This window comes from Thalassophryne amazonica, chromosome 23 (genome assembly GCF_902500255.1).
Source record: "Thalassophryne amazonica chromosome 23, fThaAma1.1, whole genome shotgun sequence".
Classification (NCBI taxonomy): domain Eukaryota; kingdom Metazoa; phylum Chordata; class Actinopteri; order Batrachoidiformes; family Batrachoididae; genus Thalassophryne; species Thalassophryne amazonica.
Genome location: NC_047125.1, coordinates 19,547,577 through 19,574,825, shown reverse-complemented (window position 1 = coordinate 19,574,825; position 27,249 = coordinate 19,547,577). Strand labels below are relative to the sequence as shown.

Below are 27,249 nucleotides of genomic sequence, written 5' to 3'. Positions count from 1 at the left end.
CCCCTTAAATTTTCATTGTGTTCACCTTTATGCAGTAACCCGAGCCCCCGTCTCTTTCACATCCAGAAACCTGTTCCTCTCTTACTCCTGAGTCCTGGTGATCACGCTGTTTGTCTACACACTGTTCAAAGAAAACTACAACCATAACTGCAAAATGAGGCAAAGATTTTGCACTGCCGTACTTTGAGACCGGTTTCTGAGATCAGTCTATGAATAAATTCTGAAGGACCCGTCAGGCTCATCTTATGGTGTTTTAAATGGGGACCAAATATCTTGGCGTTTCAATTTACTGAGGTGTATGCTGGCATACCTTCAGATCCTGCTCGTACAATCAACATTAAAGACAAATAACCATTTCATAGAGAGTAGCAATAATTAACTCAATTATTTGTCAACTATTACATTGACAATTAATTTGAAAATTGATTAATCAGTCTTTTTTTTAAATGCAAATTCTGATTTCAGCTTCTTAAATGTGAACCTGGTTTTAGTATTTTGCATTGACATTTTCTACAATTTCTGACGTTGTAGGGCCCAACAGCTAATCAATTAAGAAAACGATCTTCAACGCGGCCGTAATTTCATGTCCATTTGTTCAAACTGTGGTCCACCAAGTGACAATAAAGTACACCAATAATGTCAACTTTGGCTACCATAGTGGTCACCATGTTGGACCCTGCCAAAGATTATTCTGGTGCAATAGCGAGAATATGTTGTATACTGGCCCTGAAGCCCATGGGGTTGGTAGATATCCTCAGAAGTGGATGCTAGTATAATCAGAATCAAATTTATTGCCAAGTAAGTTCGCATATACAAGGAATTTGATCTGGTGTTATTGGTGCATAAACAATAAGAAAAAGAAAAGAAAAAACACTTCTGTAAGTAGTAAAAGAGTTAGGCAATATTACATTCACCGTTAAATAAATATAACGTAGTGCAATGGGACTGTGCAAAAACAGGTGATTGCAGTACAGGAGTATAGGTAAATTTCATTGAACGATCTTCCAAACTAAAAACTGTGACTTACACTCCAGAAAATACAGTACTTGAGTCTTGAAATACAGTGGTCCCTCACTATAACGCGGTTCACCTTTTGCGGCCTCGCAGTTTCGCGGACTTTAGTCCAATTTTGCATGCTTTTTTTTTTTTTTTACAGTGCATTGTGTTCTGCGTCCTCATCAAGCAGGCCGGTCGCGGCACCGCGAAGGGAGAGTACGTGCATTGTATTCTGCGTGTTTGTTTACGAGAATCTTCTCGCGCAGAAGAAAAAAGAGCGCAAACAACTAACCATAACTGTTCTTCACTCTGAAAAATACACCTGCACCGAGGTGTGACTCAGTGGAAAAAGACGTGACAGCGGAGCGGCGCCACAACGAAGAGGCGCAATCAGAGGAACTGTGAAATGCTGGTGAGTCACTATTAATAATTTCTTATGTGTCCAACGTCGTAGGTTGATCGTTAAAATTAAATTTGTTAGTTCTAAAAGCCATCATAATTATTTATAGGAAAACGTTCTATTTTTATTTCTCAAACAAATGTTTGGGTCTGAAAACAGGTTGGTCTTCTTTGAGAGTGTTTACACAGGAGAGAAAAGTGAGAAAATGTTAATGCCTGTTTGAGAAAAGTGTATAAAATGTGTAGTGAGGGGTTTTACAGCCTTAAAACGTCTATAATTGTAAAAAATAACGCTGTCTACTTTGCGGATTTCGCCTATTGCGGGCTATTTTTAGAACGTAACTCCCACGATAAATGAGAGACCACGGTATACGCGAAGCAAGGTCTACGAATCAATGAGCTGATATTCTTTCTGCGCCTGGTCTTTATCCGATGGAAATTGGGCTCCATGTTCCTGTACAGCCACCCGGGAACTCGAGATGGTGCTATTGGATAAACGCTATTTAACCTACAGCTATCCAGAAAATACTGTGCGTCTGTTTTAATGCCGTTACCTAAACAAACTAAATCTATTCTGAAGGTACACAGTGGGAAGTCCCATCAAGAGCCAAGAGAGTGCAGGACTATGCTCCAAATAATCCCCTCAGGAGGTAATTTCAACTGTATTCAAATTAAAACACGATCACGTCAGTGAAGCAAGAGTCAGGCCAAAGACGTACACGGTGTTGACTCTTCTTGACATGTTTAGCCAACCCTTAGATAAGCTTGCACAGCCCATTAATGTTGATGTTGTCTGCAATGTTTTCTCCTGTTTACTTTCTTTGGTTGTGGGAAAGAGATGTGCAGACTGTTGTTTATAATCAAATCGGACCCTCCAGTATTTTTTTTTTTTTTAAATCAAGAGAAAAAAAATGGGAAGAAGGAACCTCAATCTAGATGTGTGAAGATAAGGCTTTTGGCATGTGATCTTATTAAAAATAAAATAAGAACACCAGACCCAGTGAATCTGATACCAATATGAGCTCTATAAGCCCAACTGGACTTCTCCTTGAAGCAAGAATTTTCTAGTGTACTACACAGTCTTGTTTCTAGGTCTTAATTTGTGAATTATGTGCCAAACGTTGGCCTTGTAGCTCCTGAAACACCTTTAAGGCCTGCCATAAATAATACAGCAGAAATTGCAAGGTACCAGACTCAGTTCTACCACATCTTGAAGGGACGGGAAGATGAAGAGAAAGACATCATTGCTCAATAGACACACCCCTCCCTCCCCAGACTCCATCGCCCCATGGTCTACCCCAGAATGAGCTCATCTCTTTCACACAAAAGATCCTGAAGGCTTTAGTCCCCAGGAGTGTAAGGAGTGTGTAATGTTGGACAACAGACAGAGCTGTGTCTGTCTCCGTTATCTTTGCAGAAGTCCTTCCATTCACACACTCTCACTCGCTGCTTGCCTCAAGCAACAGCTGAGCGTGACTTACACACAATCACGAAGAAAGCTCATGTTCTGACATCCAGGAAGGCAAATCAAACAACAAGCGAAACCATGAAGGGATTATCTTTGCAACAGTATGCAAGTTATGTGGATTTCGCCAGGGGCTTCCAACAGTGCCCGTGAAGATTAATGCTTCCACATGTGAACAAAGTAACTCCAACAATTTTAATCCAATTTGGACCAAATTTCCTTGAATGATTTAAGGTAAATCAATAAACAAATGGTTTGAATTTGGGGGAACATTTAAAAGTCAAGATCCCACTTTGCACCCAATGCTTCCACAGACAGGATACTTAAAATAGCTATTTTTTTTAAGTTAGATATGGCTATAGGTACTACAATACACAAAATAAAGTCACATGACCTTTATGTTTGGATGACCCTGTAAGGTCAAACTCAAGTTCATAAACATTTAAACAGTCTGAAGCAAATATGGATTAAACAGTTTAAGGGCTGTGTGCTCAAATAATAGCACCGTCCCCGCCCAGATACTTCTCTTCGTCTTTTATGCTGCCACGGACATTAAGAGAAAATATTGACTGGTTGGCATTGTAGACCCTTTTTGAAAGTGTCTGACAACATCAAACATGGTGATGGTGCAACATTCCTGCTTTTGTCTGCATCTGCAAGCTGTCAGAAAATGGACCTAAATAGGGTTGTATTTCACGAACTCGGCCTAAAAAGATAACAGTCAATTTTTTTTTTTCAAAATTCATTGTATAAAGTTTACACATTTATCCTTTTCAAATGCAACCTTCTGGATTTAATTATTCCATTTAGTTTTAGAGAAAAAGCCAATTTATGTGACATAAATGTTAATTGTAATGGAATTCAAAAAGTTTGTTGATTTTCTCGGAACTGACCTTTTTTTAGCACAAAAATCTATGGAACTAGTGTCAAAATGTTCTGAAGAACCTGTTCTTTCATAATATACCATATTTAAAGACATCTGGGCAAAAAATGACTATGAAAGGTTGCTTGGAAAATTACCATCAAAAGAATGTTGAAAAACTTCACCGAAATTGCCAAATGAGATTCAGAGTTAAATCAGAAGCCTGTTTTGGAGCAAAAGTCAACAAGTACCTAACATCTGAGCAGAAACACAAAGAGCTACAAGAATAGCAAAATTACCAACACATTCCCATGTCCAGTTAGCTAGAATTCTCCAATGTAGCACATAATATCTTCATGGTCCACTGCACTAAATAAGAATCTGTCCCCTGACTGAGCAAGTTCAAATCCAACATATAGGATACTCTCAGCAGGGATTAGGACTTCCTGACCACTATTTACTTTGAACAGAATGCCAGACCTGTCTGTTTTTTGAAGTTCACAGTAATAGCCTTTGATGACTTGATTACTAAGCTGTATGACACCTGACGATGTCACATGAACAAGAAAGTAGTCACTTAGGGACTCTGAGTTTGGCTTCACAACCACAACAGTTGGCAGAATCAAAAAACTAACAAGAATGAGAAATATGTTAGCAATTCATATGTTTATTGAATCACCACCGCCGAGTCCACCCCTGACAAAATTATTTCAAGAGACCAGAAGTTCCTTGATTTATGTTCAGAAACATATCACTGGAAAGAGAACATCCTAAACTTTAAAATGACACCAGGATTGTCTTGATAGGTCTTCTCTTCTCCAAGAAATTACATCTGATGTTCAGAAAAATTAACCAGAGCATTCCAAGTCCACTCCTTTTGATAGAAAATATATGAAATTCGACCAAAAGGCTCTGTCCATATCCATATTTAACATGAAGCAAAAACTAGCCCATTGTTTAATTTTGGACACGGATTACAATGATGCTCAATGGACACACTGCATGGCTTGGTGGTCCAACTTTGGTGAATTGTAAACTTTAATTGTCCAGGTTTCCCCATTGTAAAAGAGATTTTGATCTCAATGGGACTAACCTGGTTTGATAAAGGTTAAATTAGTTTATCTCAGCACAGAACTGAGGCTGCCTTGTGGTGTTTTGCACTGCATGAAACCTGCTCCACCAGATTCAACGCACCCGTTTTGGTTTTCTGCTGGCCAAACCTGGTACCTCGTCATGTTCTTGGTATCACTTCTGTCATGACGCCAAGCAAACTGAAGCGATACCAAATGGTGATGTAAAAACACTCCAGATTACTGACTTGTAAGACAGAAGAGTCTGTCACCGTGTCAAACAGGAGACAAAATTAATGTCCCATAAACCAAAATCTAAACTACATATTCATGATTAGTGTGTGTCACATTCGTCTTTTGAATATAACATCATGGCAGTTTCATGCAGCGTCGCTCTGACAACGTAGCAGTACTACAGTCAGCAGCGCAAAAGGAAGCACTCGGTACAAAGAGGAAGCAGAACTTAGTGGAAGTCAAGCTGAACTTGGCTGGTACCATCCGGCGGAAGGAATCGCCATCAGCTGATGACAGCTGTCTTGCCGCTCTGATACCAACAACTGAGTTAAAGTGTGTCGGTTTCAAGGGTTCCGGTATCTGTCTTAAGTGCCACTCAATGCGTCTGGCCTTGCAGGATTTAAAAAAAAGACAAAGTGGACGTCCCTGCTGCCTGTCAGCAAAACAAGTGGCTGGTGGTATTCAACAGGCTGATCCAAGGTGCCAAAGAGGTGACAAGCCCTCTGGTTTACAAAGTGGAGACCATAAAAAACCCCAACATTTTATGTCGTTTCTGAAGCAGAATGGGACTTTGAAAGCAAAATAAGGAATGAAATCAGACCTGCTTAAGTACAGTCTGTAAATCTCTCACCTTGCTAATTAAGTTCAACAATCTTCTGTGAAGGGATTAACAGACGTGCTTGATAAGTAAAGCACACACAGAGCCACCTTTGCTGTTAATACCGACAAAATCCTGACAGGAAGAAAACTGACCCATTCAGTATTTACCATTTGGCAAATTGAAGGTGGCGTATTTGGCCGTGCTGCAATCTGGCCGGCGTTATCGTCGCCACGTGTTGATGAAATCTGCCTGGCTCTGGTCGGCCTGAATCAAAGCGCTGAACTCTGCTCCTCAGCTATGTTTGTTTTACACTGGCAGCTGTTCGTTACACAGAGGCGGCCGCGCAAAATCCACTTTCACAGAGACGCTGCTGTGTGTCATCAACCTGCTTCTCAGAACTGGTGTCTGACCACCAAACCACAACAAGGACACATGGCCCGGAGCATGTCTGCAATCTTGATTCTTACAACTGACACAATATGTACCACAAAGAAGCCAAAAAAAAAAAAAAAAAAAAAGCCAGAATTTTTGACTCCTCAACTGTAGCAGGACACTGGTCTCACCTCACACAACCTCAGATATTGCCAGATTTTCGATCAATGTTGTTGCATGTGAAAATCATTCGTTGCTCTGAAAAACATAAGCAACATCAACAGTTAAATAATCTACTTACTATGCTCTATAAAACATTACAAAATCAGAATTTGCCATTCACAAAAAGTGCCACGTTTTTCTTAGACAGGCAGGGTGAAATTTATAAATCATACAATATAAAACGTACGCATAACTACTTGTTTTTGACATTTCACAGACAGAGAAAGTGAGGAGCAAAGCTAAATCCAAACGTCACAAGACTGCCTCCCTCCTGGAGCGTGACAGCGGATATGGAGCATTCTTTCCACTGTAAAGAAAGGGGAAAGAGGGCAAACTCATTGCCATTACTAACCCTGACTTGCACCCAGCCTCATTGAATAAAGACCAGACAACGTGAGGTGTTGACCCACATTACGAGATCATTGGACCTCTTTTGCAGGAAATAATGATCTGAAGTTAATGCACCTCACGATGTGCAAAGACACAGTTTTCATGACAGCAAGTCCCTACTAACAGGTATTTTGTTACACAAAATGATACTTCATCCGCTCCCAGAACTATCTCAGCCGCAGCAGAGTTGCAAAATTTCTGCAAGCTGATTGTTGATTTTCCTGAACAATGGGCAGCACGGTGGGTCAAGAAGTTCACGGACTTGCCTCCCAAATACAAGACGCCCAGATTAGATTGAAGTGGCAGGTGGCTGCCGATATCAGAATAAGCAGCATGGTTTTCACTAGGGCTGGGAATCGATCCGAATTTCCAGGATCGATTCGATTCCGATTCATAAGGTCACGATCCGATTCGATCCACGATTCGATCTATTTACATATTGCTGGATTGTCACTTTAAAAAAAATCACTGCTCTATTCTAAGTAAGAAAATGTGAATAAAATCAGACAAGTATATTAAAAAACTATAGACTAATGCATTTCAATGCTACTACTACACAGCCATGTTAAATGAACATACCTTGAGTTCAAGTTATGAACTGCTGTTTTGAGCTCCTTAATCACAAAAGAGTCTTCAGTAGTACATGTCATCTGACTCAGAAGCCGAAACTGCAGTGGTGCAACCATGGACATAGTTGGAGATGCCTCCTCGGAGATGGAGGGCGTGGCCGTCTTCATTGGCCCTAGGCATTTCACCACGTCCTCTGCGGTGGTGATGTCTGTCTCCGTTAAAGTGAATATATCACTTTCCCTCCTGCGGACGTCAGGTGACAGCAGCGCTGCAGAGATGGCTGGCTGCTGCTCGAGGAAACGTCCCAGCATATCCAGGGAGCTGTTCCACCTGGTCGTGACGTCCACAATGAGCTTGTGTTGTGGCAATTGAAGGAGCTGCTGCTTCTCTTTTAGTGTGTGGCTCGCAGTGGGGCTTCGGTGAAAAAACGCCACAATTCGCCTTACCCGCCCCAGTAAGCGTGCGATAGCAGGAGTTTTTAGTCCTGCTTGGGATGCCAAGTTGATGAGATGCGCAAAACAGCCCATGTGAAAATGGCCCATTAATTGCACCGCTCTCACGATGTTGGCTGCATTATCCGTAACAATTGCGGGGTTTTTGTCAGTGATTCCCCACTCCTGTATGGCTTCGGTGAGCAGATCAGCGAGATTACTTGCAGTGTGGCTCGTTTCAACTGCTCTGGTCTGTAGAACACTAGAAGCTAGCCTCCATTCCTCGTCAATGTGATGGCACGTAATAGTCAGATAAGACACGGTATTTCTGGAGGTCCAGCAGTCGCAGGTAGGTGCCACTCTCTCGGCAGATTTCAGCGAATGTGCAAGGGTATCTTTTGATTTCGCATACATTTGTGGAATTACCGTTTCGCTCAGATGTTTGTGACTGGGCAGGACATAGCATGGTTCTAGTCTCTTGATCAGTAGTTTGAATCCAGCATTTTCTACCACACTGTAGGGTCGTAGGTCTTTACTAATAAATATTCCGAGACCCTCGGTTATGCTCAAGGCACGCTTAGAATTCGAGGGAAATTTAACACCAAATGCCTTTTCCAGTGCTGTTTGGTTCGCGACAGGTTTAGCTGTGTCGGCGTGGTGCCTGGATAAGTGGTTGCGGAGATTGGTGGTATTGCCACTATATTTTACCTCTATTTGGCACAGTTTGCACACTGCTTTTGTTCTGTCTAGTTCGTCTTCGTCCTCGTAACGTTTGAATCCAAAGTATTGCCAAACATCAGCTTTCATTCCAGGTGGTGATTTTAGCTCTGCAGCTTCGGCCATCTTGCTTTCTTAAGTTTTGGTTTCGTTTAGCCGGCACCCGCTTTTTATTTTGCTCCTTCCGCGTCAAAGAAAATAGTCCCTATAGCCACCTGGAAAAGATCGATCCACATATTTTTGGATCGATATCTTATTTTTTGAGCGTGAATCGATTATCGGATCGTGGATCGATATTTTGAACACAGCACTGGTTTTCACTGCCAGGACACAGCACCTGAGCATCCAACCCCCCAACAAAATCTATGCCAAATGAAGAGGGGAGGGAAAGACAAAAACAAAAACACCCCAAAATAATTCAATAAATCATATGAAGACACTTAATATTCATAATATTGCTGCCATCTCTCTCTGCATCGAGTGTGTCATCAGAGACATTTCAGATGAATGTACACAGCAAAATATTACACAGCAGTAACAGGCGTTTTTCCCTGACAACTGTGCAGTTCAAACCAAAAAGTTTAAAACAGGAAGTCCAACTTGGAAACTGCACTCGACAGCTCTGCTGATTTGGCAACATTGAATAAGAAACACGAACATGGACAAGCAGTTATACTGACTTTTTAAAAACCTTTACCTATGTAATGGACACTATGCAAAATGGACTAGAGCCCGACCGATATATCGGCCGGCTGATATTATCGGCCAATATAAGCCCTTTTCAAAGTACTCACTATCGGCCGAAATTTTGCCGATAGAACGCCAATAATTTCTCATAAACAGAACAATTACTGAAATAATGTTTGTGTCGGCAATGTAAAATGTCCTTGCACCAATTGTACAGTAGATGGAGTTCTGACTCCATTCAACTGAGAGCTGCTTACACGTGTTCATCACTGGCCCCCATAGTTCGCCGTCACACTGCACTGATCGGCTGACAAAAGCATACAAGTAAGTTTATAAGGATCTATATCCTTATCCTGAACCTATATCTAAGTTGCAGCAACAAGAGGTACAAGATCAGATGTATTTCACAACTCTTTTTAAGGATATGTATTTGCTAATTTCACAAACGTTTAATTCTTGATTGCATTTTTTGAAGTTGAAAATTCTTCTCTGTTATAAAGTTAATCAATATGAGGACAAAGCTTCAGCTTTTAGCTCATACCTTTTTTGTTAAGGGTCCAAAAAAGAACATTTTATTCATAAAAAAAAAAAAAATCAGCTGATTTATCAGCTATCAGCAAATCAGCCAATTTATCGATTATCTGCATTTTTTTCATCCAAATATCATTATCGGCATCTGCCTTAAAAAATCCGTATTGGTCGGGCTCTAAAATGGACACAAACACTGTTTTCAAAGTGTGTCTATTCATTTTATTCAGGCAGTCAGGGTGGGTGGCTCCATTCTGTCAAGCAACTTACGGTTTGCCACTGCATCTGATGATTAGCTACGTGGGAACACAGTACACTAGATGTGTCCGAACATGAGCAGCATTAATTGTTCAGTTCATGGGTGCCACAACTGCAAAAAGAGGAAACTATCGCTTTCAGAACGATGTTTTGAACATGGAAAGGAGAGATCTGAGTGCTGTGGACCAGCATTTAACTTGTTCCCTCCTCCATCGAAAGACAAGGATCCCCGGTGCTGGCTAAAGTTGCTGAATTTGAAAAATCCACCCAAACGTCCCTATGAGTGTTCATTTCATTTTGTGGAGAAAAAAACCCACACCACTGCATCCTTACCCAGAGAAATGGTTGGACTACAACAACACTCCATTGAAGAAGCCATGGCAGTGAGACAAACGGGTAAGGTGCGTTTGTAGCATTAGCTGCTATCTAATTTACTCATTTTCTGGCGTTTGATACAACCAAGCACTGCATGACATAACACCATACGTATATTAACGTTACGTAATCTTGGCATTACGGTGATACTACTTGTCGGGTTGTATTTTAACTTGATTGAAGGAGATATTGATAGACTTCGGTGCTTCTATAGTTCCTCAAAGCCAAACCGTCCACACAAAGTAGTGAAAAATATCGGCATACATAATCGAGGGCCTCTTTTTCATGTCATCTTCCCACTCTGTTATGACCCGTGGGTGAGCCAGAGTCATTCCCTTTGAGCTTTTCAAAAAGGTTTTTGTTTCTACCCATGTAATATCTTCCATTTTTCTATATTGAAAACACCGCTTCACCGGAAGTCCGAAGCCAAAATGGAAATGCCTCTGTTCCAAAAGTGGGTGGGGCTGAATAAGGTGAATAAACCACCCAAAATGAAAAAAAAAAAAAAACCTCTCCACCTTTCCAAAAACCGCCACTCACACAAGACGATTGGAGATTCTCCAGAGATGACGTCATGTAAACTTGTGGAAAACGAGTAAAATATGTGAACTTGAGTGCTATTTTTTGTTAACAGGACCTCAAAGTTAATTTTATTTGTCGTTTATTGATCTGTTTATCCCCACAATCCAATTCCAATGTCTCAATATTCTTAAGAGCTAAAAGTTCACGACCGTGTGAAATATAATGCGCTAGATTTGTGGAGGTGCCTTCATTTCATCAGTCACTGGCGGCTTTCCCGTTATCCAGCTGAATGCTGTAGTTGCCTCATCCCGTTTGTCTATTTGAGAACAAGTGTTCCCAAACTGTGGCAGCATCCAAAAACATTTGTGACAGGCAAGGGTCACGACAGATAGCAACAAAATAATGTATTCTGCAATCGCAGATGACTGTTTCGACTTCCAGGAGCTGAGGTATAGCTACACTCCACCCGCTCCCAAGTAGATTCTGGTGGCCTGATCCCAAAACCGCAATCCTCCAAAAATCCGTAAGTGATTAATTTACTTCATTATTTACCCAACAGAGCCTTTTGGAAGACCAGCAATGACGACAAAGTGTAAGTTTAAAGTGCATACACATGACCTACTTTGCACTCGCTGTAACCATAACAGGCAGCATAACCCCCCCCCGCCACGACCTTTTCTGGCAGCTTGGTAGGCCAAGTCAAGGTCACAAAAGATTATCCTGCTTCTTGTTTTTTTCCCCTCAATGTGTTAGCCAATCACTCATGATCCTGGATTACTCTTCTCAGGCTTTCACATTCTTACTGTCGTCTCAGGTGCTAAACTAAAATACGAGGGCTGTCAAAGTATAGGTCCTTTTTATTTTTTTCAAAAACTATATGGATTTAATTCATATGTTTTACGTCAGACATGCTTAAACCCTCGTGCGCATGCGTGAGTTTTTCCACGCCTGTCGGTGACGTCATCCACCTGTGAGCACTCCTTGTGGGAGGAGTCGTCCAGCCCCTCGTCGGAATTCCTTTGTCTGAGAAGTTGCTGAGAGACTGGCGCTTTGTTTGATCAAAATTTTTTCTAAACCTGTGAGACACATCGAAGTGGACACGGTTCGAAAAATTAAGCTGGTCCTGTTAACAAAAAATAGCACTCAAGTTCTCAGGCGCCATCGTCAGCCTGTTTCAAGCTGAAAACCTCCACATTTCAGGCTCTATTGATCCAGGACGTCGTGAGAGAACAGAGAAGTTTCAGAAGAAGTCGGTTTCAGCATTTTATCTGGATATTCCACTGTTAAAAGGAGATTTTTTTAATGAAAGACATGCGGACGGGTCAGCGCGTCGGGACGCAGCCGGCGCAGTGCGGCGGCACAGGAAAAACACCTCCGTGTTGATAACCATTTGTAAAATCCAGGCAGCTTTTGATGGCTTTCAGTGGAGTGAGTATATGAGAAATTGTTTAACAGCTGGACATGTTCCAACTTGTCCTTAAAGCTTCCAACAGAGGTGTTTTTCCTGTGGCGGAGCGTCGTGGCGGCTCGCAGCTGCCACGACGCAATCCACCCGCACGTCTTTCATTAAAAAAAAATAAAATCTCCTTTAACAGTGGAATATCTGGATAAAATGCTGAAACCGACTTCTTCTGAAACTTCTCTGTTCTCTCACGACGTCCTGGATCAATAGAGCCTGAAATGTGGAGGTTTTCAGCTTGAAACAGGCTGACAACGGCGCCTGAGAGCGCTGCACGACATCTCGCTCCGTGGGAAGTCCTTAAAGCGACAGTATCACCTCAAAATCTCTCATCAGCCGTTAAAATTTTCACCGAAAACCAGCTTAATTTTTCGAACCGTGTCCACTTCGATGTGTCTCACAGGTTTAGAAAAAATTTTGATCAAACAAAGTGCCAGTCTCTCAGCAACTTCCCAGACAAAGGAATTCCGACGAGGGGCTGGACGACTCCTCCCGCAAGGAGTGCTCACAGGCGAATGACGTCACTGACAGGCGTGGAAAAACTCACGCATGCGCACGAGGGTTCAAGCATGTCTGACGTAAAAACATATGAATGAAATCCATATAGTTTTTGAAAAAAATAAAAAGGACCTATACTTTGACAGCCCTCGTATGCACTCTCAACAGGAAGTAATATGGGTGTCACGCTCTGTGCATCACCAAATGGGGATGGGGAAACTGGAGCTGGGAGAAATCCACTACCCTTAGAGTCTACGCTGCTGCTTGTTGGCAAACACACAGAAGCTGAGGTACAGATATGTGAGCGGTCTGGGCAATGCATTCAGCAGTATTTGTGCACTCAGGCATTTTATGCAACTCCTCTTAGCCAAGGGTCACGCAGACACACACAAGGCACGTATAAAAGCAGACACAAGGTGACTTGTGACGTCAAAAACCAAAGATGGAAGAAGTTATGTGATTTTCCCCTGACAACAGCATGCAACAGCACTCTTGGTTAAAGGACTCCAGTAGAGTTCAACATATAATTTACAAGCCAAACTGCAACTCTGCCCAGAAAGAAGAAAACTGGGTTTAAAGACAAGAAGCAAAAGATTAACCTGACTTTCCAAGACTTTGATGTGAAAGACACATAAACAAACCCAGTGTTTCCCCTACAGTGTTATAGGCCTGGCAGGCCACCAGGCCAATAACAAGCCCTGCAGAGTTACTTTAGATAGATACCAATACACATTACATCACAGCTTCTGTTTCTATAATAAAATACCGTATTTATAGCTTAGCCTACTAACTATAATTTAATTTTACTACTAGTCTACATACTAAATTATCTATACTACAATCTTCTCCTGTATTAATATTTAGATACTCCTGTATATTATATAGTACCATATTTATTGAATATGTTGTTTATTACCCTTAATATTTAAGTTATATATATATATATATATATATATATATATATATATATATATGATGTCTTATCTTTCTTATGTCTTATATATATATATATATATATACACACACACACACACCTTTTTTCTTGAGCCGCTTGGGTGGGTAGGGAGAGTTCCCATGGGATAAAAAAAGCTTTTCAACCTACCATCCCTGGTTCTCAAGACCAGGCACCTAAGTGGCTCTACTCTACTCTTATTTTACTCTTCCTTTTTAGATATTTAAATATACCTTAGTATACTAGCATAGTTCTACCTTAGAATTGGAATATAATATATAAGATATACCTTACTGAATTTTCATGTTGTATGTGCACCTTTGTTTTAACATGCCAGTAAAGATTATAATATCATTTGTATAGTCTCATTTAGAAATAAAAATAATGAAATAAATAAAAATGAAAAAAGTTGACAAATCAATAAAAGATTTAAATTAAAAAATCTTGACTTTTTAGAAAATAATGTACTTTTTTTTTATACCAGCCATGCTCATTGGTAAAACTGACAAGTGAAACGCAGGGTTTGTTTTAACCAATGATCAAGCTTTGCAGGTCTTGTTTTTCCCCACACAAGGCAAATCACCACTGAAGGGAAACTCTGCAAACTTGCTCCAAGAACTCCTGACAGCACGCTGATGACCTCACCTTCATTAAGAAGGTGGAGGCAGCATTAATTAGCCCGGCCAGGCTGCCCCACATGATTGATTCGATTGGAAGGGCAGTGTCAGCTCAGTCGGCAGGTGTCAACCGCACGTTGGAATCCATCTCGGGGAGAATGGCTGCACTGGAAAACCGCTTTGATCATCTGTAAGACCACATCTCTCCTCTATTCAGATGTATTTGGGAGCCACTCTGAAGTTTCAGACTGTGGATTCTGCCAGGCGTCTGTTAATCTGGATATCTATTTGGTTCCCAAAGACCAGCTGTCCTTCAAGGCCGCTGGGATAAAATCCTCCCCCCGAAGAACACTCCTGATAGCCTCGCTCCTCGTCTCCCCCGCCTCGTCTTTCATTGCCTCCCTCCCTTCCCAGTCCTGAGATGTTGACTGTGGGACCTTGAGACTCTGGTGGACTGATTCAGGACTGGGATCCCCCCCTTCAGGATGGACGGATAAGGCCTGATGGCGCCTCAAGGGTGGCCTTTCTGGGCTGTCTGTCTGGACACTGGACACATCCAAGTCTCGGCTGTTGTCTGTCGTCTATTGTGTTTTTCTTTTATGACTATTTTCTGTGCTATGGGTTTTTTTTTTTTGCTCTCCAGTCGTGCTGCGGGTTCAACGCAGCAGCAATGGAGGTTTTTCTTCCCAATTCTTTCCTTGTGTGTGCGTTTGTGTGTGTTCATGTACCGGACTGGCTTATGTGTGTTGTTTGTTAAGTGTGTCATGAGGCCGGTCAAAGTTTGCTCAGCCCTGCTCGTGACCTAGGCAGGGATACACATCTGCAGCTGGTCCTCAGGTGCCAAAAAGGCGACCTCTGCTCCTAACTGGCAATTAGGATGGGTAAAATGCAGTAAACACATTTCATTGTGCAGGGAACATGTTCCTATGTGCATATGACAAACTTCTTTTGAATCCTTTGGAAAGTGCATCATTTTGCTAAAACCTACAGCAATTATATACACTGAATAACACATATTTTTTATGAGATTTAAAAGTAGGTTTTAGGATTGAGAACTTTGATTTGATTAACGAAACACAAAATTAGACAAAAAAAAAGTCTAATAAAGAGAAAACAATATTTGAACATTGTGAAATTGGGTATTTTGTGATGTCTGTTTCGCCTTTTTGTAGAAGTCAACTGCTCACATTGCCTGATAATTCTACCTGTGTGTACTCTTGAAATCACACACAGATTTCTTTTCTTTCATCACTTTCCATATCATTGCAACACTGGCGTTCCTTTTGTTAAAAAGAAAGCCTTGTGACGTCACGTCGGCAAAACACATACCCTCCTCTGGCCTTTCTTGCGTCATTAGCGCGCTGAAGAAAAAAAAGGAGTTAACCTTTTTTTCTTGTTTTGAGCGCACTTTAGTGAGTAGACTGTAAAAACAGACGTATGTAACATACGTCTTTGTTTTTACAACTTGTGGTCGAGACACCTGTGAGGTTCGGCAGTGTGGTTATATGACGTCACAGAGAGGAGGGGAGGGGAGGGGTGTCAGATTCCCAACTGTTGCATCCGAGCTACAACTAGGTCAACAACTTTCATGCAGTAAATTCAACATCAGTGACAGAAGAAAAGACACTGCGCTCAAAATGTTGCCGCGGAACACCATAAAAAACTAAAAAGCAACAACAGCTACGTCACCCACAGCAGTTTAAACGACACATTTGTGAGTTTGAAAGTAAATGGTGAGCGCTCACCAGCTGTTCACGCTGCAGCGGAAGATTATGTTGACATGAAAGCAACTTGCTGCCTTTATCCGTTCGATATATTCCAGACTGCGACTTCGGCGAAGAGAATGGCGCTTAAAAAAAAAAACGGAATGAGGCGCAGAGGAAGCACTCGGAGACAGTCCCGTCAAAGTTCTAAGCGACACTTCTGTCGGCAGGCGCCATGTTTGTCTGCGCTGCTGATAGTTGTTAGTTGTTTCTTCCTAAACGTCGCGTTCATACTGGACACGCCCCGAGCAACAGCACCGCTGTCAAGTCAGCCGGTGTGGGAGGAGCACATCCGGTCTGCCTTTACAAAATAAAATGCTTCATGGAAACACTGGAAGTCGTAGTTTGTTTTTAGGAAAATCAACTTGTGGTTGTTTTTTTTCTAAATCATTTATCCAGCAGTATACCTTGAGAAAGTTTTGCTTTGCAAGCTGTGACTATATTAATCAAAATGGTATATCGTGTGTTATTAAACAAACATTTAATACATTTTTGGCAAATTCAATAAATGTTACATCTGCAGATGTTTTGATTGCTGGAGCAATTACTAATTTCTTCTTGACCCACTGAGGTGGTAAAATTCTACAGTACCAAAAACATTCTCATGAAGAGAAAAATAAAGTAGCTTTCTTTTATTAACCATATTGAAGCTGCAATTTTTTTTTCATAAATCTAGATCCCAGCTTTCATTGCGAAGGCGAGGATGTTTAACTTCCACCTTTTAATATCGGGTTTGACTTTGCTGCTTTCGACAAACAGTTTGGTTGTTTCTAACGCCCCCTAGCTTTAAACAAGCAAAACGTGACATCAAAGCAACAGGTGCATGTTATCATACAAATAAAATTAAAAAACAGAACATTTCAGATAAAATACTGAATCCCAATATCAGATTTTTGCATTTTATTAATCAATGCATAAAGGACAAGTTACCACAAAACAACTCTTTTCACTTCAGATTATTGGTGTATTGAGTGCAAGTATTACAAAAAGATTGAGAAAATCAAATAACTATTAAAGTTCAAATCGAGAAAGTTTCATGTTTTTACAGTCGCATTTCATTTTAAAACTATCAAAGTTAGTGCGCTGTACAAACAGCATCTGCTCAGAAAATACAAATGAAGTATAAAAGAAGGCCAGGAGTTATGTTGTGTTTGTGGATTTAGAGAACTTATGACATGGTGCCAAGAAGAGTTGTGGTATCGTACGAGGAAGTCTAAAGTGTCAGATAAGTATGTAAGGATAGTGCGACAGTGGTGCGATGCACAGTAGGTATGACAGTCATTCTAGGTGGAAATGTTACACCAAGGATCAGCTCAGAGTCCTTTCCTGTTTGCAATGTTGATGGACAAATTGACTGATGAGACCAGACAGGCATCTCCATGGACTACGACATTTGCAGACATTGTGATCTGTAGCGAGAGTACAGAGCAGGTTGAATCTAGCCTGGAAAGGTGGAGATATGCTCTGGAGAGAAGGGGAATGAAAGTCAGTAGGAGCAAGACTGAGTACATGTGTGAATGAGAGTGAGCCCAGTGGAATAGTGCAATTACAAGGAGAAGTGGTGAAAGTAGACGAGTTTAAATACTTGGGGTCAACTGTCCAAAGTAATGGAGCATATGGTAGAGGTGAAGAGAGTGCAAGCAGGGTGGAGAAAGGTAGCAGGAGTGACCTAAGAGTATGTGCAAAAGGGTAATTTGTCAGTTGTGAGACCAGCTATGTTGTGCGGCTAAGAGACTATGACACACAAAAAGAGACGAGGAAGAACTGGAGGTGGCAAAGATGAGGTTGTGATTCTCTTTGGGAGAGACAAGTATATACAGGATTAGGAATGAATATAGAGGGACAGCTCAGGTAGGTGGGACGCTTTAGAGACAGCGAGATTGAGATGGTTTGGACATGTGCAGAGGAAGGACCCAAGGTATATAGGGAGAAGGATGCTGAGGACGGGGCCAGCAGGCAGAAGGGAGGCCAAAGAGGTTTATGGATGTGGTGAGAGAACACACACACATGGCTGGTGTGACAGTAAGTTGAGAACAGGGTAAGATGGAAACGACTTATCTGCTGTGGCGACCCCTAATGGGAGCAGCCAAAAGAAGAAGAAAGTCTGCAGCACGTTAATTTTAATTAACATACTTCATGACTCAATTAAAAGTGATGCATTTTGGCAGAGAAAATTTGACAGCAGCATGTTATTTTGCATCTTTATACACAGTTTTATTTAAAAAGAAAAAAGAAAAAAGCAGCAGACATTGCGAGTCAGTCAACACTCAAATCTTTTCTACGTGGGAGCTCGGACTACATGTCCTCTATCAGGGAGATTCTGAGGAGTCTGGGGAAGCTGTACTTTTGCTTCTCCCGGGACGATGGGCTCTCCAGCGTGTCTAGATCGAGTGTAAAGACCTTCCCGACGGCTTCTGCTGATGTTTCAGGCTTCGTTAGCCAGTCTGTGTCCAGCTCAGGGACCTCGCTGCGTGGGGACAGCACCTGTTCACCGGTTCCAGCGAAGACGTTGTCACACTGACGGGTTGTGAGCGGTAACTGCTGAGTCTTCGGGGAACAGACTGGAGGAGTCAGAAGCTCATCTTCATCCGTCATCAAATCCGCGGCTTCATTGTCGATGCTCAGCAGGCTGTCGCTGCTCAGAATTTCAGGAAGAGTTTCATGATTCAGGCTGAACTGGACCTCGCTGCTGATGCCAGTGTCACTCAGGCTCAGGGGACTCTCTGCCATGGAGATGTCCCACAGCGGAGCGCAACTGAGCAAGACCCCCTGCTGGCAGATAGGGGGACTCCTGCGACAGGCCATGTTGGGGGTGTCTGAGGAGCAGCCTTGCTGAGGGGCCACGCCGGGGTTCTGCTGGACTTGCTGTGGCTCGTCAAGAGGAGTGAGCTGCTTCACGATGTCGCTTTGCTTGGCTTTCTCAGCTTCATTTTCTTCAACTGCCTTCCGCCAGGAGCTCTTCACATCTAAAACTTACAAAATTCAGTGTCCCAGGTCACGCTCATCGTTTTCAAATGATTCCGACGTAACTCTGGTCAAACACGACTTACTCAGGCTCTCAGGTGTACGTGCCAACTGCTTCTTTGCCGAAAAAGGATCTCTACGTAGAGTGCAGAGAAGGTCCTCCAGGCCCAAATCTTTGACCGTGCTATCCACAGGACTTGTCATGACAGCTTCTGCAAACTGACAAGTGCGTGCACACTTAAACCAGGAAGCAGCCAAGTGCCATCAATCTGTTCCTCTCCTGTGTGCATTTTAACATCTGACACCTAACAGCTGCCAAAACAATCATTTTGGAACATGTGCTGCAAAATTGTGACTGATGTTGAAACTCATCACGGTACCTGATTGGCGAGATTGTCACATTCCAACTCAAAGATCTGTGTCTTGCACTTCGTAGGAGCGGTTTTCAGATGAGCACGGCTCGTCTTCCTCACACTGGCCTACACAAGCACAGGTATGTTAATCCACACTGGTGTGAAGAGCTCAGACTATACTATCACACGTGGGAAGTAATCCAGTACACGAGACTTTTGACTCACATGAACCGCCGTGGCTGCCTGAGGCGACGGCAGCGGTAAAGGAGTCATCACACAACGGGACGGCAGCGAGTCAAAGAGCCAATCGAGAGAAGTGTTTGGTCTTGCTGTTGCCTCTGTAGGGGCTGCTGGACTCTCGGCCATCTCAAAACAAGAGCTACATAAAAACACAACTCAAAACAATTAATGGGTTTTCAAAATAGTTGTCGATGCCATTTTTTTTCTTTTTTTTTAACAATCATTAAGTCCATACAGGTTTGCTGTAAATGAGAACAGGACCATTGGCTTTGCAGGCTTGACTTTTTAGGTTTGCAGAAAAAAAAAAAAAAAAGAAAAAAACTCAAAAATCCTGCACTAGAACTTTCAGTAATGTGACATCCTGAGTCAGAGATGGAAGACAGTGAAACCACCTCAACTCAACGGAATACATAAAAGCATTTCCACAAACCCTTCATCCAAATAAATTAAATTGTTTCCATTTAGTTTTCCTGATTTGCTCAAAGATAAAATCTAAATCCTTCATAATTTTTTTTTTTTTTTGCCACAAAAAGACGTGTCTGCCCCGTATCTGTCCGGGGCGATTTCACTCAATTCGCCACGGTCATCAGAGAGCAAGGATGCTGTCGGGAGGACTAGTGATGGACAGACCGCTGCTCAAGACTGCCCAAGTATCTGCCTCCCTTTAAAGCTTACACACAATAATTTTGCACAAGCAAACAAATAAAAGGAAGAATGAGAAAAGCAGCCATGCAGTCGTCTTTCCCTGAAAAACTTCAATTACCTCTCAAGGTTTGATTTCGGTTCCTCTTCTTGTGTTGTCATCTTGGCAGGTGTTTCCTCTGAAAAAGTTTGTTAAAGGTGGAATAAGAAATGGAGGTGACAAATCAGTCTTAAAATAGTGACTGATGGATGTAATCTCACCACCAAGCCGAGCAGGGAAGAGGGAGAAAACGTCGCTTTTGTGAAGTGTCTCTGGTGATGGTTCAAAGGACAATGGAGCCATTGGTGAGAGGAGATCCAGAGCCTAGCAACAGAATTACAAACATTTAGATTTCCAGCAACAACAAACAGTCTTGCAAACCTGGAATCTGAACATTCAGGTGTTGTCAGAACAGTGGTACCGGAAACAGACCATGTTCAGGTGCATGAGAATTCCACACACATTTAATTCCATGTAGTTCTCCATTTTTCTGCATTGAGAAACCAACATTTCTTGGCGTTGCACCCAGTGAATCAAAACGTCACATTCCAGAAATCTTGGTTTCTCAGAATGCAAAAGAATGAAAGACGGAGAAACACGCCCCTACTTTTTCTGAGTCAGACTCAAAACTTCTCAATCGCCTCAAGCTGTCACCACACTGACTCCCTGATGAGTTTGTAGTGATTGATAAGGAACAAAGGGAGAATTTAACAGAGTTTGGAGTCAACTGATAATGGATTTTTTTAAGGGCTGAAACCTATAATTAACAAGGTCTGGAGGCCGATACAGATATTTGAGGCAGGTATTTACCTGCAGTACAAAGTGTGAAAAAGGTGTCAAAATTCAGTATAACAGTCTTTAAAATGTTTTGCAGCATGTGTAATTCACAGAAGCTTTCAACATGACCATAACACAAAAAGTAAAAGAAGCTACAAATATCATGAAGTTCAACAAATGGTCGTGTACTTAAGTGTTGGGCTTCAAATCAGAGGATCCTCTGTTCAAAACCCAGCCAGGCCAGAAAAATCTAATTAAGGGCCCTTAAGCAAGGTCCTTCACTGTGTGTCGTGAGGGCCTTGCACGGCAGCACCCGAGGCATAATTCTAAAATGCTTTGAGCTTCTGATGCAAATGGAAAAGCACTATATAAATGCAGTCCATTTACCATTTGTTACAAACTAGAAAGCAGTGATTCATATTTTAAACCCATGATATAGGCTAATAGCCCTTCAGTGCCTGAAGTCAGGGGCCATTGGTTTCATATGATGGACCATTCTCACACATCAGTGGGCAGAATAAATTAAAGATTTGTTTGTAATCTACTGTAAAGGACAACTTGAGGCAATTTATATTAAATATTTGTTATATTTCATGTTATTTCCTGTTATGCTAGGTCATAAATAATGTTTAAAAGGTTAAAAACACATTCATATTTGATGAACATAGCATTTGCTTTAACGCAGTGAGAGAGAGCTGCTTTAGACGATTTAACAGCGTAAGACAGAGTGTAAATGTAAACTTCCACACAATAGCTTTAATCCAGGGAGTATTGTCAGGCATTTTTTTTTCCCCTTTCACCATTTTTGAGTGGGATTACATTACTTTGCACTTTTTGGAACAATATAGCCCCTTTAATAATTGCCTTATTTGAACAAGAGCTGAACCTGGACCGACTTCATTGTAAAGGATAAAACCTGAATGAAAATCTTTCTGAATGATAGTTTTTCCCCACACTTTTCCATTCCACAATGTGAGGCTGTGTGCTGAAGATGATCATATATGACACGTTAAACTGCTGCTTTAATGAGCGTTGAGCACTAAAATCCGCTGTTCACATAAATGATCATGTGATTGTGTACAGTTTGTAGGCAGTTGCAATGAAAACTACTGACACTTGTTCTGATGTTAAAATGAGTGAACCCCCCCCCCCCCCCCCTTTCCTCTCACTCAAGCTGTGGCCTCACAGAATGCTAAAGTCACTGACTGGCATTCTGTTTTTAAAAAAGGGAGGCAGGAAGGCGGAACTTGGCAACCAGTGAGTCACTACATGCAGCACTGCAAAAATAAACTGTCATATGGGCTGATATAAATGCATGGAGTTCTTCAAAGAATGAGTAATTTGGGGCTGCTGAATCCAAATCTGGTGTTAGTTTTTGCCAATCACATCCTGTTTTTGAGATATGAAAACATATTTATCGTATCAAGCACTGAAGCAAAAGCTGCAGTCTTGCACACATCTTCGGCGGCATAAACAACATTACAGCTCTTGCTCACATTTGCAAACCTGGTTTAAAAACTATGCTTTTGTGCATGATTAGTGGCATCAAACTCATGAGTGAATGAGCAACGTTTTACATAATCCATTAATACCAAACACGCAGATTGCCAAAAAAAAAAAAAAGCAGCTCAGATTCGGATTCAGCACCCCCAAATTACCCTAAATCAGTTCTCAAAGTCCATGGAAGGGGAAAAAACAAAAAACAAAAACAAAGTTGACCACTTAATTGTTCAACCCTAGTACAGTCTACCTCAATGTCATCAAATTGTACCCCTTTGAAATTAATAATAAACAATGATCACAAATTCAGAAGCTACTTACATGATCTTCATTCAGACAAGACATTAGAGGTGTGTCTTTTATAGCATCCATCCATCTCTTGTCCCACTCCACCTCCAAATCCCTGATGACACTCCTGACCTCAGGGATGTCTCCTTTTGCAATCTTCTGCCTAAGGCGGAAAAAGAACTGATAAATTAAGATGCCCATTTCAGTGGATGTAAAGCCCCGGTCACAACCCACCATGCGTTTTTTTTTTTTTCGCTGTACGTTTTCTGCAGATGCCACGGCCCCCATGTTTTTGTGAAAATGGGGGGAGGCAGTAGCAAGTGCAAGGAGGGAGTACGTCAACGCACGCCCCCCGTACTACTGGTGACTCCGCAGCTCGACCGTAGCGAAAGTTCTGCATGCACTAAAACCTCTGCGGCGTGTCTGCGTGCTCCCCAAACCACAAGGAGGCAGTACTTACAACGTACGGATCTCCAGATTTTGTCCACGTTTGTGCAAGTAGACTGCACGCACGTGCAAGTACGGCGGGTTGTGACCACGGCTTAAAGAGCATGTCCAAAATTTTTTCTTTGTTTGTAGCAGACATCCGGTATAACAGTGATGATGCTTCACCTCAAGCAGCGGAGGTCCTGTAGCACACGAGCCACCTGTTGACATTTGTCTTGCAGCTGCTCAGAGCTTAGGTGGAGGCTTGAATTTTGAGAAACACGTCGATGCTCCTCCCGCAGGAGATGAAACGAGTGGTTCGCCAGCTCCAGTACACACAGGAGATTCAGCTGATCCGCCTCATACACATGTCCTCCACTCAGCTAGAAGACACAAATATATGCACAGGCCATCGTAACAGTTGTACTCACCCTGCTGTTGGTGTTTGACCACATGGAGCTGCTGTGAGCTTCCATCTCTCACCTGATGTGGGAGTTGCTCAATTCTCTTCTGCAAACTGGGAGGAACCTTGAGAACCCGGTCCGTCCCATCCAAAACACACTGCTTCATGTCACCCTTCAGGACACTTTCCACCACCTGCTGCTCCTCTTTGGTAGACGAAAGCATTCCGTCGATGGCTGACCACAAGCAGCGTACCTTCGGACCAACAAGTGGTTTTGTTACGTTTTCACAAAAATAAAGGAGGTGCATAGCCCACATATTCCGTCTTTAAAGAAAACATTAAATACCTTTTGGATCTGCACAGCCTGAGACATTCCCTCCTGCGCTGCATCTCTGTTATAACCCCTAAACAAATGGAGAGACAAACTCGGCAAAGGACCGAGGACGGTTTTCAGAAATGCTGAAGAAAACATCATACGTACTTGAGTAAGCCATCGTACTTGGTGCCCTCTGCTCTGACGTCTCTCATACACTTCATTATGTGCCTTCAAAGCAGAAAGAAAGGGGGTCCCAATTGCAGGAATTAAACTGCAATGTTGCACACTAAACTCTGCCAAGAACTTACTGGGCTCGTCTCTGGTACTCCTGGAGTAATTGGTCCTGCTCCACGGCAGCTTTCAGAAACCTGGCTTTGATGAGTCTGAGTCTCTTCTGTGCCATATCCAAGGAGGACACAGGTGCAGCTGCAACCTCAGGAACCCAGCTGTCATCTAAAAACAAAATTCAGGATGCAAAATTCAGGGGGTGCACTTTAGGAACGTCAAATTCATGAGAAACATGAGAAAATGTTTACCTGTGATGAATGTTTTCATTTCGTGCAGCATGACGTGACTGGCTAAATGAAGAATCAAACTGACAAATTTGGGTCCTCCAGGTGAGAGAAACAGTGATGCAACCACTCTGGAGCCTGCATTTGCAGTTTCATCCTATGAGGAAAAAGTCACATTTGTTGTAAATATTCACCGATTAATCATGTCAACTCGAGACTGTTGCCATCTTATCTGGCAGAAGATTAGGACTTTATTCGACTGCTTCGGTACACTGTGGACAACAGTTATATGGAAGAGTCTTGCAATCAACAATATCGGGCATCAAACACATTGCCTGTTCAGAAATGATGAAATCCACGAATTGGAACACTAGCTTTCAATTATGCAAATGAAAGCCAATTAACAGCACAATGCTCTCTTGAATTTTGTCATGAGGTCTTGAAAGCTTCTCTTCCAAGTTCACACACACATCTTCAACCACTTAGTCCAATTAAGGGAGCCTATCCCAGCAGTCATAGAGCGTGAGGTGGGGTACACCCAGGACAGGAGGCCAGTCTGTCACAGGGCCACAAACAGACAAACAAACACATCCACACCCACTCGCACACCTACGGACAATTTAAAGATTCCAATTCACCTAACCCGCACGTCTTTGGATGTGGGAGGAAACCCACACAAACACGGGGAGAACATGCAAACTCCACAGGCGGGAATTGAACCATAACCTTCTCGCTGTGAGGCCACAGTGCTAACCACTAAGCCACCGTGCTGCTCTTCCAAGTTCATTTCTTGCACAATCACTCTGTTTTTAAAAATGGCCTATTCCTAACTGATTTACCATGTAGTACTATAAAGTCTGCAACGTTTGAGGCCGAGTGTGAAGTGACTGGGATGAGAATCAGCAGAGTCTGAAAATTGACAGATCAATCAATCATAGCAATACCACTAGTTGCAACGACCACATATATATTTCGATCTACAGAAAGACTGGCTGTGAAAGTTCGCCATTATGCCAAATACCTGTGCAGATATTCTGTGGTGAGGTTTTGTTTATTTCTCAGAATTTTTTTTTTTTTTTTGTGCTATTCAACAACTTTAGATGTTTCATTAAACATTCTGATAAGACAGAATTGGTTCATTTGCATTTCCTATATTTCTTAAAATATATTTTAAATTCTATATTTTAAACAAAGTGGTGCTAATGACAGATCAGGACAGTAGTTGGTGTATATTTTCAATTAGTGAGATGATATATTTATGATTAAATGTGTTTTTTTTTGTGTCTCACCATTATTTCTCGAAGCCAAGCACAGGTGACTTTTCTGAACTCGGCATCTGCTTTGGGGTTCAACACAGGCCAGCAATACCTACACAGAACATCGTGTTAGAAAACCAAGAAATTATTTCGAGATTTAAATTCGAAATGCAAATGTTTGTTTCATTTTTTACCTGTAGGCTTCGTGGAATCTTGTAGGGTTTAGTTTCTTCAAAAGAAAATGGGTCACGACGTAGAAGGCATCCTTGTTTGGTTTGTCAAACATAGTCCTGTTGGTCATAAAATTACAAACATCTTAGCATTTAAAAAAAAATGTGAAAAGCATGTTAACACATTACACACATAATATATTCATTTGAGTAAATAAGACTCACGGTCCCAAGTTGATTTTGATCGCTACATTATCCGGCTGAAATCCAAGCCCAAGAAGAGTAAACCACAAATATTTACCGTTCTTTTTTTGTAACCAAACTGGGTTTGTCATTGTAGAATGTATAAAAATGAAGTTAGACGAATATTAAACCGCTAATCGACTTAGCTCGCACGGTTAGCTACAACCTTTACCATTAGCTAACTTAGCTTTCGAACTCGTTTCGTGTTTGTAAGCCTCATTTATCAAACTGCAGAGGACCAAAATCAAATTTCACATCGCGCGTATTGTGCTTGTTCGGTTTTAGTTTCACATTTAAACTTGTTAGCAGAAATTCTACTCATTTATGGTTCAGAAACATAAACCGCCAAATTTTCCAACCACACCAAAAGTTCTTATTTTTTGGTGGGTTGCAATCAAAACCAATACTGCCATCTGCTGTCCCGGCGTTTCACCGGATGACATCGTCTGAAATTTTTTTTTTTTTAATAATTAAAAATAAATAAATCTTATCACTTTCACTAGAAATATGCAGGAATGTAAATCAATACAAATGGAACAAGTGTACTGAACAAGAGCAATCAGAGATTTCTGACATACGCCAATTTGATTGAAGCATCTTTTGACTCCTGTGTAATTGATCAATTGACCCCGACCTGGCTGCCTATTGAAAACTGAAGTAGTCAGTTTTTTCAAAAGCATAATGTCTAAGGAGTATTTGTGCCAAATTTGGTGCTTCCATCACCATTTCCAGAATTGTTTCAGTTATCTGCTGGCCTATTTTCACTGATGTGAAAGAAGCCAAAATCTGGATAATAAAATAGAAATGCTTGCTGGGGGGGGAGGTGAGGTTACTCTTGTGAAGAGCATTGGATTGAAATGACTGCATAATTAACCTGCAAATAGGAACCAAATGTTGTTTTTTTAAGTTTATACCTGAAATAGTCACACTATGAAGCTATCTTTGCTCAAGCAGTTAACTTGCATAACTTACCCAATGGAAATTTCAGTTTACTTGTTGATTGATTTTCTCCATTAAACCAATAGTACATATTTAAATGTCAAAAATGCGCTTGTTTTGATGTTATTCATTTGAAATACCTACAAATGTGTGCAACATCAGTTTGTGTGTACATCATCAAGCGTACGTGAA

General features: G+C 41.6%; 2 protein-coding genes and 1 non-coding gene across 4 annotated transcripts in view; all 3 read right to left on the bottom strand.

Moving 5' to 3' along the window:
• The window catches only part of dennd4c (DENN/MADD domain containing 4C), a 50,826-nt gene extending 34,604 nt beyond the window's left edge, over nucleotides 1-16,222 (bottom strand). Inside the window, 1 exon segment of the mRNA XM_034163970.1 lies at nucleotides 15,971-16,222. The gene's annotated coding sequence lies outside the window, so the exon portion shown is untranslated.
• A 1,672-nt stretch (nucleotides 16,223-17,894) lies between these two features.
• haus6 (HAUS augmin-like complex, subunit 6) lies at nucleotides 17,895-26,487 on the bottom strand. Of its 2 annotated transcripts, none has more exons than XM_034164844.1 (16): nucleotides 26,101-26,487; nucleotides 25,900-25,995; nucleotides 25,739-25,817; nucleotides 24,474-24,606; nucleotides 24,246-24,390; nucleotides 24,103-24,165; nucleotides 23,968-24,025; nucleotides 23,702-23,875; nucleotides 23,405-23,601; nucleotides 22,826-22,955; nucleotides 20,449-20,551; nucleotides 20,309-20,366; nucleotides 19,531-19,684; nucleotides 19,333-19,431; nucleotides 19,039-19,171; nucleotides 17,895-18,960 (listed from the first exon to the last, which is right to left on the bottom strand). In XM_034164844.1, exons 1-16 carry the CDS (start codon nucleotides 26,208-26,210, stop codon nucleotides 18,284-18,286), a joined length of 2,409 nt encoding a protein of 802 aa, XP_034020735.1. In that variant the 5' UTR covers nucleotides 26,211-26,487; the 3' UTR covers nucleotides 17,895-18,283. The 2 variants fall into 2 exon arrangements, with proteins under 2 accessions (XP_034020735.1, XP_034020736.1); XM_034164845.1 differs by having other exon boundaries at nucleotides 17,895-18,954.
• Nucleotides 20,079-20,209, bottom strand: LOC117505571. Its single transcript, XR_004559154.1, has one exon.
• Nucleotides 26,488-27,249: the final 762 nt, after the last annotated feature.

Excerpts from the sequence above, each read along its gene's own strand:
- haus6 (XM_034164844.1), bottom strand. The coding sequence starts at position 26,210 with ATGACAAACCCAGTTTGGTTACAAAAAAAGAACGGTAAATATTTGTGG. Across the intron at positions 23,602-23,701 it reads TTGAGCAACTCCCACATCAG|CTGAGTGGAGGACATGTGTA; the intron begins GTGAGAGATGGA and ends TGTGTCTTCTAG. Across the intron at positions 20,367-20,448 it reads CTTCCCTGCTCGGCTTGGTG|AGGAAACACCTGCCAAGATG; the intron begins GTGAGATTACAT and ends AAACTTTTTCAG.